Genomic DNA, 20,067 nt, shown 5'->3' with positions numbered 1-20,067 from the left:
GAGATCGGCAGGATTCTCGCCAGATCTGCAATGATGCCAGTTCTCCACTGCGGTCAGTCGCTGAATCACCTTCACCCGGTTAGCCACGTACGTCTTCCACCTCTCGGGTCGACCACGCAGCCAACCCAACGCGATCATCGAGTCACTCCAGCATGAGAAGCGAGTGGATTCAGGCAAACGCAGAGCGCTCAGCACATACTGCACCATCTCAGCGGCCATCACACAGGCCAACAACTCCAAACGAGGCAGCGTCAGCTGTTGTCGAAGTGGCGCGACCCGACCCTTGGAGGCCACAAACGACACGCTGAAGGATCCATCAGGCTGTCTGATGCGCAGATAGGCACTGCACCCGTAGGCCTTCGGCGAGGCATCTGCGAAGACCTGCAAGTCGAGATCAGGTGAGGAAGACCAATCGACCTCAGACAGAGCCGCGTAGCAGCGCGGCACACGGATCCTCTTCAGCTCCTGACAGCCCTCGAGCCACCTGTGGACGAGCTCAGCATGCTCGTCAGACAGAACATCATCCCAGTCCAGTCTCTGGTTCCATAGTTCCTGAAACAAGCATTTCAGCACAACTACGAAAGGGGTCAGGAGTCCGAGAGGGTCAAACACCTGAGCGATGAGACTCAAGAGGATCCGCTTAGTCGGTACGATGTCAGCAGGAAGCCCCTCGCCGGTGAACGAGAAGGAGTCATCTTCCCTACACCACGTCACACCCAACACCTTGACCCTGTCGGCTGTCACCTGACTCTGCTTGTCACACAGAACAGTCGAGTTGCTCGAACACTTTGCGAGCTCCATCCCCGCTGCTCCCATGACATCCTGCGCTTCATCAAGCATAGCTACCACACCTGCCTCGGTATCGGCGCCGCTGAGCCAGTCATCTGCATACAGCGAGTCTCTCAGCTCCGTGACCACCAGGCTGTCCTCGCACCGCGCCAGATGATGGCGGATGGTGGCGTTGAGAAGAAACGGGCTGCATGCGACGCCCATCACGACTCGCTGGAACCGCATGTGACGCATCCGATCCCCCACGCGCCATAGGAACCGAACGGCGTCCTGGTCCTGTGAACGAAGAGCGATCTGGTAAAACGCCCTTTTGATGTCTGCCGTCAGACCGAACCGCCACCGTCTGAAGCGCAGCAACACATCGAGCAAGTTCTTCATCAGCGCTGGACCTGTTTCCACCACATCATTCAGCGACACACCATTGACACCTCGGGCACTAGCGTCAAACATGGGCCTTACCTTTGTGGTGGTACTGCTCATTTTCACAACCGGTCTGTGTGGCATGTAGTACACTACCCTATCAGGTTCCCGCTCCTCAGCGGGTGGCACCTCACACACCACACCCTCTGCCTCCATCTGCTGCAGAGCAGCGGCATACTCCTTTTGCAGCTGAGGTTTCTGCTGCAGCTTGCGCTCCAAACTCACCAGTCTCTTAGTCGCCGCTTCCAAGTTGTCCTTCAACTGACCCTTATCCTCTTTCCATGGCATCTGAACCACATACCTCTCTCCATCATGCTGAATCGTGCTGTTGAACTTATCTAAGACAGCACACTCAGTCACATCATCGTCTGCCCTGCACTCATCCCAGGACCACATCTTGTCCACACGGGGAGTCGGCTGAGTCAGTAGCAGCAACTGACATCCCACACCACACTGTACAGGGGCAGGGGACCCCTCGCTCCCTTGGGACCCTCCTTCACACTCCACCGCCCCTGATAGGACCCATCCAAACCGTGTCTCCATGGCCACGACTCCATCAGGACTGCGCAGGAGTCCAGACCTTACGAACGACCAGTACTGATCCTGGCCTATGACTATGTCTATGTGCAAAAGGGCCTCTGTTGTGCACTCGGCTGCCAGTTGGAGGTGTTGGAAGGGTTGGAGCAGATGTGCAGGGACCTTGGGTCGTTTGAGTTGAGCACAGATCTCAGGGACTGCCACGACTTGGATCCTGGCTGGCTCTGCGGACGCACATACATGTGTCGAATGGACATTCAGCTCAAACACATCACACACATTGGACGTTTTACCACCACCAAACGTCGCACAGGTAAGGTCCACCGACCCCTTGAAACTCCCCTTGGCCCGCTTTGCCAGGTTCTCAGTCACAAAACTCTTATCAGCACCTGAGTCAAATATCAGATTAGCCTTGATAGGACCCCTGGGCGACTCGACCAGCACTGACGCCACAGGCAGCAGAGTCACCCCACCCGTACTACAGGACAGTGACACCCCGGCACTGGCAGGGTCACCTCTCTTCTCTCCCCCCTGTGCGGTCCCCATAGCTGGCCCATCACCCGAGGAAGCAGGACCCACATCAGAGCCTCCATAATTCACGGCTCTTGTACACAGCACAACGTGATGCCTCCCCTTGCAGTTGTCGCACCTTTTACTGCATTTACTCTCGACATGGTCACTCTCGAGGCAGCAAAAACACAACCACTTTGCTTTCACCAGTGAAAACCGCTCCTCAACACTATGTTTGAGCAGTTTAAAGCACTTAGCTGGTTGATGATGGCCACTGCATATGCCACAGCCAGGTGAGGCAGCAGCTGCATGCAGAGCCGCAGCAGTCGGTTGACCACCAGTCCAAGTCCTCCCAGTCCTGCTCTGCCCGCCTCGTGCACCAGGCGGAGAGGTGTGCAGTCTGCCAGTCTGCGCTGGCTGTCGTCCACCAGGTTGAGATGATTGTCCAGGATGAGGCAATCGTCCACCAGGATGAGGCGATCGTCCGCCAGGATGAGGCGGCTGGTGACCACCAGGCTGGTGGCTCTGTCCCTGGCCCAGTCCGGTGTACTGGCCAGATCTCTCCTGCCTGCTGATCTCAGTCTCCAGGAAGTTCAGGAGGTGAGTGACGTCACCTTCCTTCTCCTCACCCGAACGCGCCCACTCCATTCTGACCTCTGGTGGAAGCTTCTGCAGGACCAGCGGGGTCAAGAAAATGCCATACCGCTCTCTGTCCACACCCAGCGCCTCCAGACTGCGGATGTGCGCCAGCAGTACATCCTGCAGACCCACAAGGTTCTGCGTCTCCAAGTTCAAGAGAGCCTGGATGTGGAGAAACACCTGTCTCTCCTTCCTGCCATACCGCTTCATCAAAATCTCAATGGCCGTCTTGTAATTGGCAGCAGTGAGAGAGAGACCTGCCACAGACCTAGCCGCTTCACCCTTCAGCTGGGCTCTTAGGTACGAGAACTTCGCAACTTCTGTCATGTCAGACTGGTGAATCACAGCATCGAATGATTCCCAAAACGTAAACCATTCATCAATGCCACCAGTGAACTTAGGCAGATCCAACTTGGGCAAGTGAACATCTGGTGTACGACTACAGGTTGTCCCATTTCCCTGAGCCTCTTCAGTCTGAACCATCAGCATGGCTAGTTTTGAGCGAACCTTCACAGCATTGTCACGAAACGTACCTGCTCTCTCTATGTCATCTTGCAGCATCTCCTCGGCTATCATCATCTCCACAGCACCTTGAGCTTCATCCAAGGCGTCTAGCCTTTTGTCAAAATCAGATAGCGCCACTTGAGTGTCCATTCTCCACTGGTTATCGTGAGAAACATTATCTGCCGACAACTCTTCCAATTTCTTGCAAATTCTGGTAACCCAGCCCTTGGCTGCAGTCCGACTCCTTTCTTCCATTTTCAATCACAATCCACGGATTTCGGCACCATGTGGTATCAAACAACCTTCTCAAACAAACCTTCCGTTATTATTTACAACGACATCTTCAACCGATCCAAACCGACATAACTGACCGACCGACCGACCAACAGTTTCTCTCAATTCCACATAACCGACCGACCGACCGACCGACATCACACACACAATTCACCAACCGAACCAACCGAACCGACCGTCCGACATCTCTCGATCCCCATCTCACCGTTTTCCCTCCAAAAAGTATAAACACTCAGCTGACGACGAACTCTACCGGTTTCTACTGGCCGCGTCGCCATGACAACGGTTTTCTACCATTCCGCCGCTCCGTAGTATGAAGGAGCCGCCGCTCCGTAGTAAGTGCAAGACAGGCCGGTAGATGGCAGCACGTACCGCGCGGCGCGGCGATAGCGGCAGAGTCCGCGACAGGCGGCAAAGACCATGTGGGCCAGAACCCACAGGACCAGTTTCACGTCACCGTTGGCTTCAGGGATCAGCTGGGCTTCGTCCAATACGATGACGCCGGCGTCCACCATTTCTCACGTTGACCAATGTCAACCTGATATTCATTAAAAATAACTGAGTTTTGATGGATGGTTTGTGATTAACTTCGTTTTTTTATAGACACAATTCTCATTATAATAAATTTAATTATATTATTCCTCTTTTGGATTCTTAAAAACTAGGATAGCTGAAACAAAGTTATAGTTGCAACTAAGTTTGCAAGACAACGTGTTCTATAACAATATTGCAATCATGGTTGCCATGGAGACCTGTTCAGATTCATTGGTTTGTTACGGGGTTGCTATAGAAATCTGAGTTCATAGAACAGTGCAAGCAAATACCGTTACCTACACTGAGAAAAAAAATTATTCCCCAGGGGTGTTTTACGGGTGTCAGACACCATTGGAGGTGTCATCGAACACCCAGATTGGTGTTGAAAAATGCTGTTTAGGGAATCATTAAGGTGTACAACACCACGATGACACCCTTTCAAGTGTTCGTTCGCATGCGAGCGTTTAGATATACCTTAATGGGATTCAGCATGACACCTTAATAGGTGTCCGACACCCACACCCATCCGGGTATCAAACACTCTAAGGTATCAAACACCCTAAAAGGTGTCAAAAATGTTCTTTTAAAAGCATCTGACACCCTTATGATGCCTTCACAGGTGTTGCCATTTATTGAAGCGGAATGTTAAGAGTGTCCGACACTGCTAGAGGTGTCACATTGACACTTGCAAAAGGATCTGACACCAAAAACAGCGTGAAAAAAATGAGGAAAAATATTCCCATGGGGTGTCTCACGGGTGTCGGACATCATTGCAGTGTCATATATAACGCCCAGATTGGTGTCAAAAATGTTGTTTTGGGAATCATGGAGGTGTACAACACCACGATGACAACCTTCAAGTGCAACGCGCTTTTAAACACACCAGCATGATGGGATTCAGAAAGACACATTAATGGGTGTCCTACACCAACATCCATTCGGGTGTCAAACACCCTAAACCATCAACACTTCAAAAGGTGTAAACAAAAATGTTCCTTAAAAGGGATCTGATACCCTTGTGATACCTTCACGTGTGTTGTCATTTGTTGAGGAACATTCCAGCATGAGTCATGAAATGTTTGAAAGCTGTCGTGTATTCGAACCTAAATCATCACATAAATTGTTCTGACGTCACTTGTGTTAGGAACCAGGGATGCGGTGTCTAACGGATTTTCAGTGACTCGCACTCCCGCTCTGTCTTCCAAAATGGACTCCTATTCCGGCCAGAACTGCCAACTCCATCAGACTCCGACTCTGACTCCGTAGCACTGCTAGAAACCACAGCAGGTCCAGTGGTTTGAATCATTACCCAATCAGCAAGCTTCATTGTGTGACGTCATTTGTGTGCTAGTCACGGCGTCAACCATGCGAAGATCAAAAAGCGCCACCTTGCAGGAAAGCCGTTAGATTTCAGTTGGCGGCGGCGTGCCACGTGGTGCGTGTGCGGTGTGAGTGATGGCAGGGCTTTTTTTTGAATTTATGTGGATATAGTGGCGCCGAACGTTGTTCGCAGTGTACTTCTTCAAGTGATTATGCGTTAATGATAATGTTTAGCTTTTATTTGTAGCTTGCTCCGTGTTTATTCAAATGACGAGGCGGGCGGTACTCGGTGAAATTTGAAGTCTGGAGTGAGGATGACAACACAGCATTGCACCATGGAAACGAAAGCAAGTGAACTGCGGAATAACATCTGGTTGGAGATAATCGACGGTTAATTATCATTGCTGAAATGCGAGCAACTTCTCACTGTGAATGGACCCGATGTGTTTCGGTGAGTTTTCATTGGATTTCTCCGTAAATATAGGGCCCATATTTTTTGTACTTTATAGTTTGTTGCTGTATACAAGATAGGAATGCCATTGTATGCGATATGCCTGTTTGAACCAATAAATGTAAGAATGTGTCGACACCTTTTTTGGCATCCAATGGACACTCTCGTAACACCTTTAAGGGTGTGTACCAAACTGCACCTCGCTGGGGTGTCAGACGGGTGTCACTTTTGACACCAATACAGGTGTCATTGGGAATCAAACACCGGGTGTCTGACACCCTTTTGGGTGTGCACCCAAAAGGGTATCAGACACCTAAAAGGGTGTCAGACACCCGGTGTTTCATTCCCAATGACACCTGTATTGGTGTCAAAAGTGACACCCGTCTGACACCCCAGCGAGGTGCAGTTTGGTACACACCCTTAAAGGTGTTCCAGGGGAATAATTTTTTTTCTCAGTGTAGCAACCTCTTCGTCGGTGGCACCTCCGTCGCGCTGGGAGGGAACGCAGGGTGCCGGCATGCGCCGGGAGAAGATACCAGAATACCAGAGTCAATAGCGCCGAAGCATCTCCACGTGCACGTGGACCAATCGGGAAGGGGTTGGCACCATTCGACGTAGCGATCCGCCGGAAAGACGGTGGTGTCCGTCACGTGAGACGATGCAGCCACGTGTTACGCGTCACTATCACGTGGCGCCACGTGGGATTTGCCGAAATTTATTTTTAATTAAAAATAAAAAAATATATTCAAATTGAGCCTCATGCCGTTTTGGCCCCCCCCCCCAAAAAAAAAAATCAACGGAAATATGACCGAAGTTGACATTTGTATGTACCTGGAAGGAAAATTTAACTTTTTAATTAATTGAAGTTGGTTTTAAAACGATGTCCGATGCGTAAGCATCCAATTTCGATCAGTGGCGAACGGCGCGCTCTGATTGGCTAACACTCGAGGTTAACCACCTTGTAAGGGGGTCTGACTCCCTGTGAACGGGAAACGGTGTCCCGACACCTTTTCCACATCGCCTATCTGTGGAGTCGGACACCTTTACAAATCAGTCCAAAACACCTTGTAATGGGGTCCGACTCCCTGCGAACGGAAAAAGGTGTCCCGACACCTTTTCCACGAAGCCTTTCTGTGGAGTCGGACACCTTTACCAATCAGTCGTAATTTACAGGAAGGAGTCGTAACTCCCCCGTCTGGAGTCGTGACACCGTCTCTTGGAGTCTTGGAATCAAGGGAGTCAGCCCGTTTGCCCCATGGGGAGTCGCGACACCTTCAGGACAACACCAGTTCTTGGTGTCGGACACCATATATTGAGATAGACCTCTCCAAATTTTGGAGTTTGAGCCCAAATTTAGAGATCACTGACACCTGTAAGAGGAGTCAGATGTAATGTGGGGTGTCAAAATTTTTATCAGTGTAATGTCAACAGAACCCAGACAAACAAGATAATCACTTGCCAAAAACCTCGGCTATGAGGGACTCGAGATGATCAGCGACCTATCGCAACTGGCGGAGAAATATGCTAGTTAATGTCGAGAGACGCTCGAGGAAACCCAAGAAAATACCGCCCTTGAATAGGCTGACAGCCGTGTGAAATAGCGACCTTGCATGGCATGATGGTACGCTCAAATGATACGAACAGCCCCGTGAATATGCTCACCGAACAGCCGCTCAGACTGGTGAGGCGGACATATTCACGGCGCTGTGCTATCGGTGGTTGGGTCCAAAAAGCGTATGTGGAACCTAGCCAGACAGACGTAGCCCCAGATTTAGACCCTCCAAGGCATATGCGTCGCCGAGTAAGCCGACAGAATGCCTCTTAGACGAGACTGCCGACGGCCGCAGCAAACTCATATAACATTCGAGGTCCCAACGCACCAGCCGCGACAACAGACATTGCCCGACTGCCCTCCGCCGGCGCGCCCTCACCCGACCTCGCCTCACAATCACGTGGTCAGCAGCCGACCAATCACTGCACGAGTCCGCGCCGCACAGCCCCGCTCCAGCGAGAGATGCTGTGCCGCAATACGGCGGCCGCGCGTCGGCCGAGGAGAAACACGGTCGGCCGAGCCGACACAAGCGAGCGAAAAGACGAAAACTAAATTAACTGAGTTCTAACACGCTCCTTAATCAAATTTCGCCGGCCGAGGGGGGGGGGGCGGGTGCCGCCCCCCATAGGTTTTTTTTCGCGATAGCTCCGAACACGCTGGCTATACAGAGCTGAAACTTGGCATACCTGACCTTTGATTCAAGCTGGATCTTTTGACCGCAAACACATATTTAGGTCAGGTCAGGTCACTGACCTATGACGTCATAACGGAACCTCTGCACGGTCTTCAGATGTCGCAACTTCGAAACGCCCTCCAGAGGAGCCAGAGGTCGATAAAATCTCTGACCATCTGACCCTAGTCAGAGAAAAATAAGCGAGCGAAAATCATATAAAGAAGAAAATATCATGGAAGAAATTCTAAGATTAGCAAAGCCATGAGCATTGTTACATCCATACACCTATGTCATCGACTAACAACAGCACGAGTAACAATTTAGTGATGACAGTTTTCTACAATTTCTCCACTTTCTCCCTAGTCAGACCTGGTCTGATCCGGTCAGAAGCAGCTCTGTGCCTATAAGGTCGGTTTCCCTACCAATTCATAACCAAATATCGCTCTTATTGGCAGTCGGAGAAAGTGGTGTTTTTGTCGACCGCTTTGTTTTCTTCAGCTGCCAAACGCTTGAGACAAGAGAAAAATAGTTGAGATTTATCAATAATAGTCGCTAATTCTTGCGATGTTTATTGCGAATCTGAAGGAATTTCTTCAAATACAAGGAAAAGTCTCAATAACGGGAAATAGCCACCTTAGCGGCAAAGACGCTAAGGCAGGGGTCGGCAACCTCTTTTTGGATGGGGGCCTTATATGTGATTTGGAAGCAACCGGCGGGCCGGAGCATGGTCACAATTTGTTACAATCACGCGCAGGAGCAACGGACCGGAACACAATGTTAGTTACTGATGCCAGCCGCGGGCCGGATCCGGCCCGCGGGCCGTAGGTTGCCGACCCCTGCTAAGGGCCCGACAGCGACGCGCGGTGAGGGAGGGAGGGAGTGGGTAGGGGGACTAGGAAAAAGGGGAGATGAGACGCGGGGCAGGAGGGCAGGAGGCCGGCGCTGGCTGCGGGGAGGGTAGGGGTTGGGGGGGGGGGACTCGCAGGAGCAAAAGACACCCGGGTTTCAGTCGGCAGAGGACTGCGTGCGCGTATTGTATTGTATTGTATTTTACATAATTGGCACTTATCTGTGGCGAACAGTCGGCGATACCTTGGCAACAAGTCGGCGCACGCAGCGATATGTAGCCGCCGACTCGGCGACTGTTTGGTGATTAATGATTATATTCGTTTATCACAAGTTCGGAGAACGGCCACGAAATTTTCATTTTTCATGAAAAATTTGTGGCGGTCGTGACGAGCCGTAAAAGTCGCGCGGTGGACACCGAATGGTCTGCGAAATGCCAAGACCGGGGAAGAAAGATCCCGAATCGGTCCGCGACATAGGATGACCTGCATAGTCGTGCACATTCGTGTACCAAAATTTGGCAGTGTAACAAGAGCTTATGACTGCCGTATACCAGTGTTTTGGGTTGCGTGGATAGGTATCCAAATTCATCATTTCTCACAATCGCGAAGAAAAGCCTGGAGAAAATTGGCAGGTAGTCGGAGAAACTCCATGAATTTTGTCGACCTCTGAGAGGAGCTTTCACAGGGAAATGAAACTTGCGGGATCTAATATCCATGTAGCGAGTTGATATATTTGCGCTCAACACATCACCCAATAATCCACATTACTTTCATTCACTTCACTCTTCACGAAAACTCATCACAACCTCCAAATCGCCATCAATGCCCCAATAGGTCAGACCATCCTAACGCAATATAATATCACACTCGCGTGCGGCGTATTACTGGGCACCGCCCAGCACATGCCCCCTTGATGTCCACATCACAGCATCAATAACTACCCAATACACCACTTATACACGTCAGCTTAGCTGCCCCCCTCTGGTGTTACCCTTCTAACGTCCAGCACATGCCGGGGTATACCATCCACCAGCACAGTGTTGCCCGACACCACACCGGTCACCTGGCCAGTAGACCAGCGGGTAGTGCACCTGGCACCGGGCGGCTTCACCCAGACCTGGTCACCGACACGGTACTCGTGAGTCATCCTCTCCTCGCTCAGAGCCGGGTCCTTCGGTTGGGCCTCCGGATGGCGCCACCGATATGTGAATATCCCCCTGCTTGGTGCCGTGCTCTGGTCACTTCCGTCCTTTGCTGCCAGGTTGTACCAGAAAACTGCCTTGAGTGGGGTGATACCACCTCGCGAGGCCATGCGCTTGATTGTCCTGTGATTCCGCTCTACAATGCCATTGCCAGATGGACGATATGCTGCTCGGAATCTCTGTCGGATGTTCCACTGGCGGCACAGTTCCGCTAGCTTGTAAGAGCGGAACGTGGTGCTGTTGTCACACAGAAGTTCATCCACTAGACCTCGTTCCCTGAACAATTCCTCTAATACAGCGGCCACATCTTCTGCGTTTTCTGATCGAATTTTCCTCCAAATCGCATGTCTACTTGGACCGCAGTCTACTACTGTAATGTAGCAGCGGTTTCCGAAGTGGGCCGTGTCCACTGCCAGACGTGACCAGTTGTCTGTGACAGCTAGACTTCCACACTCATGAGTGACTGGTGATGGGTCGATGGACTGACATGGGGCGCATCGCTGCACATATTGCTCAACTTCTGCCCTCGTCAGCTCAGGATCTACCAGCTGTCCCAGATAGAGCGTCTTGTCCACTCCGAAATGGTGTTCCGCGTGTAGCAGTTCGACATTTGCCGCGCACACGTCTTTGTCCTTTTCTCTGCCCAGCCATCGCTTGCTCACTCTTGTGAGGATGTCAGCTCTGTTTTTCTTGGATTCTACCAGCTGAATTGTCACCAGCAGCGAATACGAATCCACCAACTCCTTGAAGAGACCCAGGCGACGTCTGACCAGCAGTTCCGACATCCCTGCGACTTTTATCCTGCAGTTTCCTTCCAACGCTGAAGACAGCCACCGCTTAACCGTCACGGAGTCAGTGATGACTTCTACTGACTGCAGTCCCCACTTTAGACTTAGATTCACACCACGCACTGCTGCATCTAGTTCGGCGATGTTTATGTGATTGTAGTCTGTTGTTTTCCTCAGCCAGGCTGCGTCTTCTACAATGGCTCCATTGATTTCCAGCGCGACCCCCATCGCCAGGCTACTCGCATCACACCAAACGCGACCGTGCTTTGCTTCATTTTTCACCAGCCATGGGCCTCGCACAGGGTCATGCTCCTGAATCTTCTCAAGAAGCTCTTCTGTCATCAGACGCACATCCATTCCGACATCGTCCTCCCATCGCACACCCTCGCTTCTCCTCTTGATGTAGCTGCACGCCACTCGGAGCCACCCGCAGACCGGATAGTGACCGGTGAGGCGACCACAGATCGAGAACAGTTTTCTGCGCGTTAGCTTCACAGACGCGTCCATGACAGGGATCTCATTGCCTCTGCTGAACTGAAGATCCTCCTGGCTGTCACGGTTCAGCTGGAGACCCAGCACACGTCCGCCGTCCAGCGCCTCTGGTGGTTTTGTCTCGAGACCGTATTTTTGCAGATGAGCCGCCACTTGGTCTGCGGTGACTATATTCTCTTGCACGATGATGTCATCCATGAAGTGATCTGTCCCGCTCTGCACTGAACTGTCCTGTGCCAGCACCTCACTCAAGATCTTCGACATGATTCGAGGAGAACAGTTCAGGCCAAAACCTAGGCGCGTGAGAACATATGTCTTCCCTTTGAACCTGACCTGCTGGTATTTCCACAGAGAAGAGTCTACATGAATCTGGAGGTATGCTGATTTCAAATCCATTGTGCGTACTGGTTCAGGAATCTGTCTCCATTTTCGGATGCTTTCGTCACACACTGCAATGTCCCCGCTTGTATGATTTTCAACAAATTTCATTCAACTCCCTGAAGTCGAACATTGGACGCACCCTCTCTTTGTTCTCTTGTATGACCGCCATCAGCGGTATCACGCCACCAGTAGGCTCGCCTTCTTGAAGCTGTAGCCAGCCCGCCTCAATCCACTTCTGGATTTCCTCTTCAAACTTTTCTTCTGTTTCCTCATTCAAGGTGCTCTGGTATATTTCTACTGTGTTGGCCAATTCTGGTGCGCGATCTTTCCACTTCCAGCTCACGGTCCATTTACAACCGTCGAAAGAGGCGCTAAAATCCTGATCTTCAACAATCATCGACGGTGTAGCCCCAGATATCTCGTCTCTTCCGGGTGATTGTCTCCTTCCCTCACAAGCGCTACTGTTGTCGGCATCATCTTTGCCTTCAGCAGTCACTGACGACGCAGCCGCAGCTTCCACGCCTCTCCCGACTGCTGCGATCTCCTCAGTGTACGCGTCTCTTTTGCTGTCAGCTCCACATGCCAGCTTTACTCCGTCACCATCGATTTTGACTCCGCCCAACCGAGTCAACACATCCATGCCCAGCACCACGTCTACACCTCTGAGCAGCTGATTCACCACCACACAATCTGCTGTTATTACATTCCCACAGACCTTCAAAGTGACTGACGCTGTTCCAGCACAGGTAATTCGACTGCCATCAACGGTCACTATCTCTTGTTCTCCACGCCGAAGAGCCCCACTTGTCCACACGGCGATTACAGTTTGAGAGCAACCTGTGTCTAGTAGTGCCTGGAACTCTTTTCCATTGACAGCCACTGGAACAATTGGCAACGCCTTTAACCCTGCTGCGGGGGAGCTGCCGGCGCACCAGCTCTCCCCGCGTCGTTTCCCACACGGCAGTCTCTGGCCAAGTGGCCCTCGCACCCGCAGTTCCAACAACACAGTGGTGTCTTCACAGCAGCATTGCAAAACCGTAGAAGATGGGGGCCCCCACAACCGTAGCATCGAACGGCTCCTTTACGCGGGGCGCCTCTGCGTGCCACTGCTGCCGCAGAGGTCACCACAGGCCGCTCGACGAGCTCTCCCACCAGACAGCGAGCGCGCTCCACAACATCGGAGAGCGGCATCCTCTCCACGCCTGGCAGTGCACGCAGCTCTCTTGATACAGCTGGTGGGAGACCCACGACAAACGCACGCAGCAAAAGAATATCGGAAGTTACTCCAGCCAGACGCGCCAGCCGCCGGAGGTCCGTCAGGTACACATCTACCGTTTCATCCCGCCACACTCGCCTGCACATCTCCTCATAGGCACGGAAGGGGTTGGTCGCAAACGCGACAGTCAGTGCTTGTCGGACGCACTCCGCGTTTACTTTTCTTCCTCTGCCATCTCGTTATACACAGCGAAGGCGGCACCCTCAAGGAAAAGAGGAATAACTTCTGCGACATTCTTGATTTTACGTAGCTTCGCAACAACATCTACTTTCGTTAGCCACTGCACTACATCGCCGGATCCGTCAAACGGCTGCAAGAAATCCTTAACCCTATTAGTGGCAGGGGGGGGGGGTTGTTTTTATCCACCCCTCAGGTTTTTCGGGAATATCTCCGAAACCGCTGAAGCTACGATGCTGAAATTTTCTGGCTTTTCCTAAAACTAAATTGGGCACATTCCCTGAAAATTTCAAGTTCATAACTTTACCAGGGGCGGCTCCAGAGCACTGGGAATTGGGGGGTCCTATTCGTGAAGCGAGTCATTTGGGCGAAGATCACGATGCTGCACCAGTTTTACGAACAGTGAATAAAAGGTATCATGTGATAGCATATACAGTTATTGTGCATCCTCTTTTGACACGTTTTTGCTATAATAGGCGGATCCAGGCGTCCAAAAAGGGGGGTTATGTTTTACCTCCCAACATAGGTGCCCTGACACCGCCTATGCAATACCGATACAATTTTAGTCGTTCTCTCATAAGAAAATTGTAACACAACAAGACAATTGCCACCCTTTTTTAGAAACAGTACCAACAAAAACCTTATTCACTATACTTTTTGTGTACCCCCAATCTCAATGATCTGTATCCGCCTATGATTTTTGAAAATGCATATTTTTAGGATCCATGTGAATTCCTGGTTCATTCTCTATCGATCGGCAAAAGTTGCGTTAAGATTGGTTCAGAAACCTGGCCGTGATAAACAGTCTAAAATGTATCTGCAATTTGCCCGTTTTTACCCCCCTCAACCCCCCCCCCCCCTATTGACATTTTTTAATTTTTATTTCTTAGAAATGTAGATCACGTTGAGCGAAGTCGAATGCCGTTTGAATTTTGAAAATCGGCCCGTTAGATCTCGAGATATCAAGGGGGGGTCGTAAACAGCCCCCCCCCCTGCCACTAATAGGGGGTAGCCAGGAGCCTGCCACTAATAGGGTTAATTTGTAAACCTGCCATTTTACGTTAATAGCCGAAATAGCTTGTAGCGAGTTGATATATTTTCTAAGCAAACGCGCTTAACACATCACCCAATAATCCACATTACTTTCATTCACTTCACTCTTCACGAAAACTCATCACAACCTCCAAATCGCCATCAATGCCCCAATAGGTCAGACCATCCTAACGCAAGATAATATCACACTCGCGTGCGGCGTATTACTAGGCACCGCCCAGCACAATCCATAACGAGTCTCACAGCTTGTATATCTCGGATTTTTCCGAAAGGTCATATGAGGTCAGGTCATTTTCATTACCATTATAGGTCAATGGGGAAAAATGAAAATGCCTCTACAGATGTAGATCCGTGTGTACGCATAGGAACAGTCCAAATATTGCAGCATCACAGTGATTTGGACCACCCGTGATGACCTAGGTGTCATTTTTGCTAATAGCCTCTAGAAAGGTCATCCGAGGTCATTTGAGGCTACAAACAGATTTTTGCCAATAACTCGCGATTGGAAAGGGCTAAAACGCTGGGGATGGCCTCATTGTGTTTGTCTTGTTGAGACGCATCGACTGATATGCAACATGACCTTTTCCGGTCAGGTCATGACCTTGACCGTAGGTCAAATTTTCAAGTTAACCTTTCAAGGTCAAGTTATGGTTCATTCGACGCGTCTCGGCGAGAACACGATTCTGGCAATAGAAATGTCGTTGCTTTTTGTAGTCGAAAGTTATTGTCGAAAACACTTTTCGTAAAAACAGCTATTTTTTGGAGTTTTTGCCCTCTGGAGGCTAAACCGTTGACCTGAGGTCAACTTTGATGAAAACTTTATCAAAAGAAGACCTCAAAAGCTATCGATTGTTTTTTATGCGTTTTTCTAGCTACCATAGTTCCTGAGATAACAGCATGTTTTCTGAAAAATGTAATGACAATTGGCAAATTTTTACCTCTGATGACCTTTGGTGACCCAAATATTGCTCTAAGATGAAAAATGACCGACATACTTTCAAACGTACGCATTGAGAGCTATCGACTGCTTTTTACCGCGTCTTTCTAGCCCTCTTAGTTTTTGAGTTAGAGGTGGGTGGTATCATATGCCCCCCCCCCCCGGCCCCCCACTCCCCCACTAGGGCGAAGTTGGCTGAGACCGCCACTTGGGCGCGGGTTAAGCCATGGCTGGAGTGAACACTGCGTTTAGGCGATGCACATCAGTCCTTTGTCTATACGTAAAAGAACTTGTTTTCCGCCCCCCCCCCCCGATTATTGACGTTGCGGGTTGTATGTGGACGACACGCACAAAAAAAAACTGTGGTCTAACATTGCATGTGCGTGCCTTTATGGTGTTCGAGACTCGAGCTTAAGAGCTTAAAAGTCACGCTAGCGTCCTACCCGGAATTATAAGACAGGTTTTGGAAATCCCGGCGGTTTCTGCTATATAAAGCGAGGCAGCAAGTGACTGGTATCACTCGCCTTCCTCCGGCTCTGCAGCGTTCACCTGGGCAGCTCGTCACGCAGGTTGGTGGAATAGTGGAGTGAACCTGCTATAGTCTGTTCCATATCAAGCTTGCAGTCGGAGTTTCTTCGGCAGATCGCTCCTCCGCTCAAGAATTTGCGTCTTAACCCTCGCCCGTATAGGGGGGGGGGGGGTCGAACGGACCCCCCCATGGTTTTTCGCGAATAACTCGCGTAAAAAGCGGCCGATTGCGACGAAACTTTCAGTACCCTCGCGTTAATCAATTTTACACCTACCCTGAAAATTTCATGACCCTGACCCCAATGACCTTTGACCTGTGACCTACTTTTCGAGACCATGTTTGGCCGGAATCGCGATTCGGCGTATGTCGGCTCGCATTAGCCGCGCGTTTGCAGTCTTTTCGTGGTTTCAAGCGTTCAAACATGTGATATGATGTTGCCCCCATGCATTAGGGGGGGGGGGTGTCAAGGTCACCTGAAGGTCAGGTCAGGTCATTGACCTTTGGTGACCTCGGTTCACTTTTTCGAGTTTTACATGTTTTTAGGCCAGTTTTTGGAGCTGAATTCGAATTTAGCAACCATATGAACATTTACGAAGTAGTTTTGGTGCCTTCGTAACATGTTACGAAGCTGTCAGAGGCGGTTGACACCTACTAGGAATACCCGGCAGGACCCCTACTGGTTGACCTGACCTGACCTGACCCGACCTGGACTAAATGCATAAAGACGTCATCTGTGATCAAAACTAACATGATATTCGTGATCAGCGCCCCGAAAAACCCCATGGCAGCCACACTTTACGACGTTCTAACAGGTCCCGATTTTCCCGACTTTTGGGTCATTGACCTGACCTGCAAGGTCAACCAATGACCTAGGACCTTAAAATTAGGTATCATCGGCTTCCTCTCGTCACGGGCAACACGCTCGTTTTTTTCCGCGAAGCTCTAGCTCGATCAGGGGCGAAACGGCAAGGGGGGGGGGGTCCAACGGACCCCCCCCCCCTTATACGTTCGCGGCTGGAAAAACACCAATACGGGCGAGGGTTAAAATGTAAGAGCTGTATATAAAGAAATCACGCACTGCTTTCAGCAGGGCGCTTCGGCTGCAAGCTTGAAACGGAACAGAGATATAGGTAGGAGCACAACTAACAATTCATTTCTTATTATGCATATAGGTTGTCGCATTTATATAAATTACCTGTCAATTTTCGGGCTGAGACCGAAACGCCTCTTAAGACTTCACTAGTCACTACTTTTCTTCTTATACTGTTTAACCCGCACCCAGATGGGGTCTGCCGAGCAACGCGGTCTGATGGGGGGGGGGGGTGGCATTTTAGCTCCCCCTAAGATCTCGAGAACCACGCAACATAGCGACAGGCGGCAAAAGGCGTTGGATAGCCCCAACGGGGAATTACCATGTGTCCCAATTTCATTGACTTCGGTCTAACCGATGACATCCCAGGTCAGGTCAAATGTCGAATTTTCACCGTTTACAGGCATTTCAAGAAATGCGTTGAAAAATCGAGTAAAATGCATGTCATTGAAAATCATCGATGGGGAAAATCATCATGTGTCCATAAAACACATATTTTGCTATCTGAGGTCACTGGTACCAGGTCAGGTCACAGAGGTCAGGTCACTGAGGGTCAAAATATGAAAATATCGATGCAAATTTTATGATCCATTTTAAATGACAAATGCGATTATGTTGGTCAGGCAGCCTTTGGGGCCAGTTTAGGTTATGTTTTGGTCAAGGTCAGGTCAAGGTCACGTCAAATTAGGTCACATTTCAAAGTTGATATTTTTGCATAAAATGGGTATCGATTCAATGCAGCTCGTCACGGGGAGTCTAATGGTGGTCTTTGTTTAGCGCTATGTGGTCTAGAATGGCTAAAAATTGAGTTAAAATATTGCCGTCATCAACTTTGAACATTTTTTTTTCGCTATAACTTGACCAAAAAGGGAAGTATTGGAATAAATTTGGTTTAAGGATAGAAGAGCGCAGGGATTATCACATATCCCGTTTTTCGTAATTTAAAAAATGAAAATATTTGAGTTTTTTCTTTTAAAAAAATATTTTTGGGGGTCAAAATCCCAAAATTTTGAAAATCCGAGATTGCAGTTTTGTAGCGCCGTTTGTTCTTTACACGGCCACATAAAGAACGTTGAAATTGCTTGTTAGCTGTAGGTTTTGTGAGCGTTTCAAGATGTCATGTTTTTTTGATCATTTTTGTTCGAACATGACCTCAGTTTGACCTCAATAGCTTCTGACTTAAGGTGACCTGTGACTTGAAATTTTGTGTGAATGTGTCAATTTGATGCTCGGGAAGGTACTGCAACTTTGGCGGCACTGCGCGCCACCGTTTTCTTCGCCATTCAAGAAAAACCACAGGAGCTAAAATGCCCCCCCCCCCCCCATTAGGGCGCGGGATAAGATAGATGTATTTTCAATGTCATAAAATATATATAGTACCAGATATCGATCAGAGAAAATTACCCGATGCAACATCCAAATGCCCGTATGTGAACGCTGACAAAACTGAGTGCTGTGACCGTTACTATGCTTGGAGAGTAGCGGCTGTTGTGCAATTACCCTAAGACGTGCAGTTGGGATTTTTCTGCTGTTAGATGTGAATTTGAGGCAGAGGTTTAAAACCATGTGTCTGTCGCAAAGCATTAAAGGAGAAGCAATTTCTATGCTTGTAGGTGCCGTCGTTTTTATGGGACTTAAAATTTCAGTTCTTGAATAATACAACGCCGATAAAAAGCATTCAAGTGAAACTTCAAAACCGGACTTTTTCAAGAGAAATAAAAATATTGTAAAAGATATGTAGCTTGTTCAATGTCATGACACATTATAAAATAATAGGAACGTCACTAAAACATCTTTTCATTTTCAGACTCCAAATATGAAGACCGCCGTCGTTCTCGCCTGCCTGCTGGTGGCCGTCTCTGCCAAGCCGCAACTTGGTTTTGGATTTGGCGGTGCCTCTGGTGGAGCTAACTCATTCGGCACCCAGGGACAGACTTCCGGATTCCTGGGCCAATCCGGCATTCAGAGTGGCGGTGCTAGCGCTGGGGTGAGTAAAAAAAGCGTCGCTGATCCTTGCGCTGATCATCCTTATTGTGACCATTATCAATATATTATAGTTTTTTCCTGCTCCTATCGCAGATGTATAATCACAATGTGATTCCTAACCAGGCGTAAATCATGCGCAAATAACCATACAGGCTTTTCAAGTGCTTTAGCGACAAAAACAGCAGTGGTACAGTGCAGGGTAATTGTTTGTATACGACTCATAGAGCGACATGCGTAGATAGCACATGCCAATGAACTACTTATTGTTTCAGGGTCAGGCATTTGGTCTGGGATCTTCTATCAGCGGTGCCAACAGCCAACTGGGACAGGGTTCCGGGTTCCTCGGAAGCAACCAGTTCAGCAGCCAGAACGCCTTCAGTAACCAGTTTGGACGCTAATGAAAAGCAAAATCGCCTCGCTTATTTGATGTGTGGCGGGAACGGACCATTGCGGACGATGGCGTATTTGTTATGACATGAAATAGAATTCCATTTTGACATAGCTCAGCGCATTTTTACGGTGAAGTGGCACATCGCTCTCATCGGTTGGTAAGCTTTTCGGCGAAAATTGAGTCCCGAACATCATATAGGCATGTGTTTTGAACGTATCACCGGAGGACCATCGTTTTAGTGTATGAAGTCGAAATAATATAATGAAATGAAACTGATATATTTGATGATGAAGCAAATTAAAGAGATCGATACGATACGAGTTAGCGTTAATTGGGCCGATTATCACAACGGGACATCTTTGAAATTCCCTTCATTTTTGACGAAAAATAAACAAAGCGCGTGACGGCTAGAGCATTCACGTAATAAGGTATACCACTTCCAAACTCGCAGAATAAATACACATGAAATGCACCATTCACAATTCACATACAATTACAGGCGTCTCATTGAAGTCAGTACGACTTGTTCTCAACACGTGCACGTTGCACGACAAATCGACAAATAAAAAATCAAATTTGCACCCTCATATTTTATTCTTCGTTGAAAAGTGGTGTAAGGGGTTGTGATGGGCGGGGAAGCCAGCTGTGGCAAGGATTTTTTTCTTCGAACAACGGTTTCCGAGATATAGCCCCG

The 20,067-nt window shown here is 49.4% G+C and overlaps 1 protein-coding gene and 1 long non-coding RNA gene across 2 annotated transcripts; one reads left to right on the top strand and one right to left on the bottom strand.

The window, feature by feature from the left end:
• Positions 1-10,038: 10,038 nt before the first annotated feature.
• Positions 10,039-11,817, bottom strand: LOC122367884. Its single transcript, XM_043341411.1, has one exon. The coding sequence runs from the start codon at positions 11,815-11,817 to the stop codon at positions 10,039-10,041; it is 1,779 nt and encodes a 592-aa protein (XP_043197346.1).
• A 4,026-nt stretch (positions 11,818-15,843) lies between these two features.
• On the top strand, positions 15,844-19,645 carry LOC122367894. Its single transcript, XR_006254134.1, has 3 exons — positions 15,844-15,946; positions 18,804-18,983; positions 19,255-19,645. It is a non-coding gene; the product is annotated as an uncharacterized LOC122367894 (long non-coding RNA).
• The last annotated feature ends 422 nt before the right edge of the window (positions 19,646-20,067 follow it).

The sequence above is a fragment of the Amphibalanus amphitrite genome, unplaced genomic scaffold (assembly GCF_019059575.1).
Source record: "Amphibalanus amphitrite isolate SeventyFive unplaced genomic scaffold, NRLGWU_Aamphi_draft 000903F_arrow, whole genome shotgun sequence".
In the NCBI taxonomy this organism is placed as follows: domain Eukaryota; kingdom Metazoa; phylum Arthropoda; class Thecostraca; order Balanomorpha; family Balanidae; genus Amphibalanus; species Amphibalanus amphitrite.
This window is presented reverse-complemented; position numbering and strand designations above follow the sequence as displayed.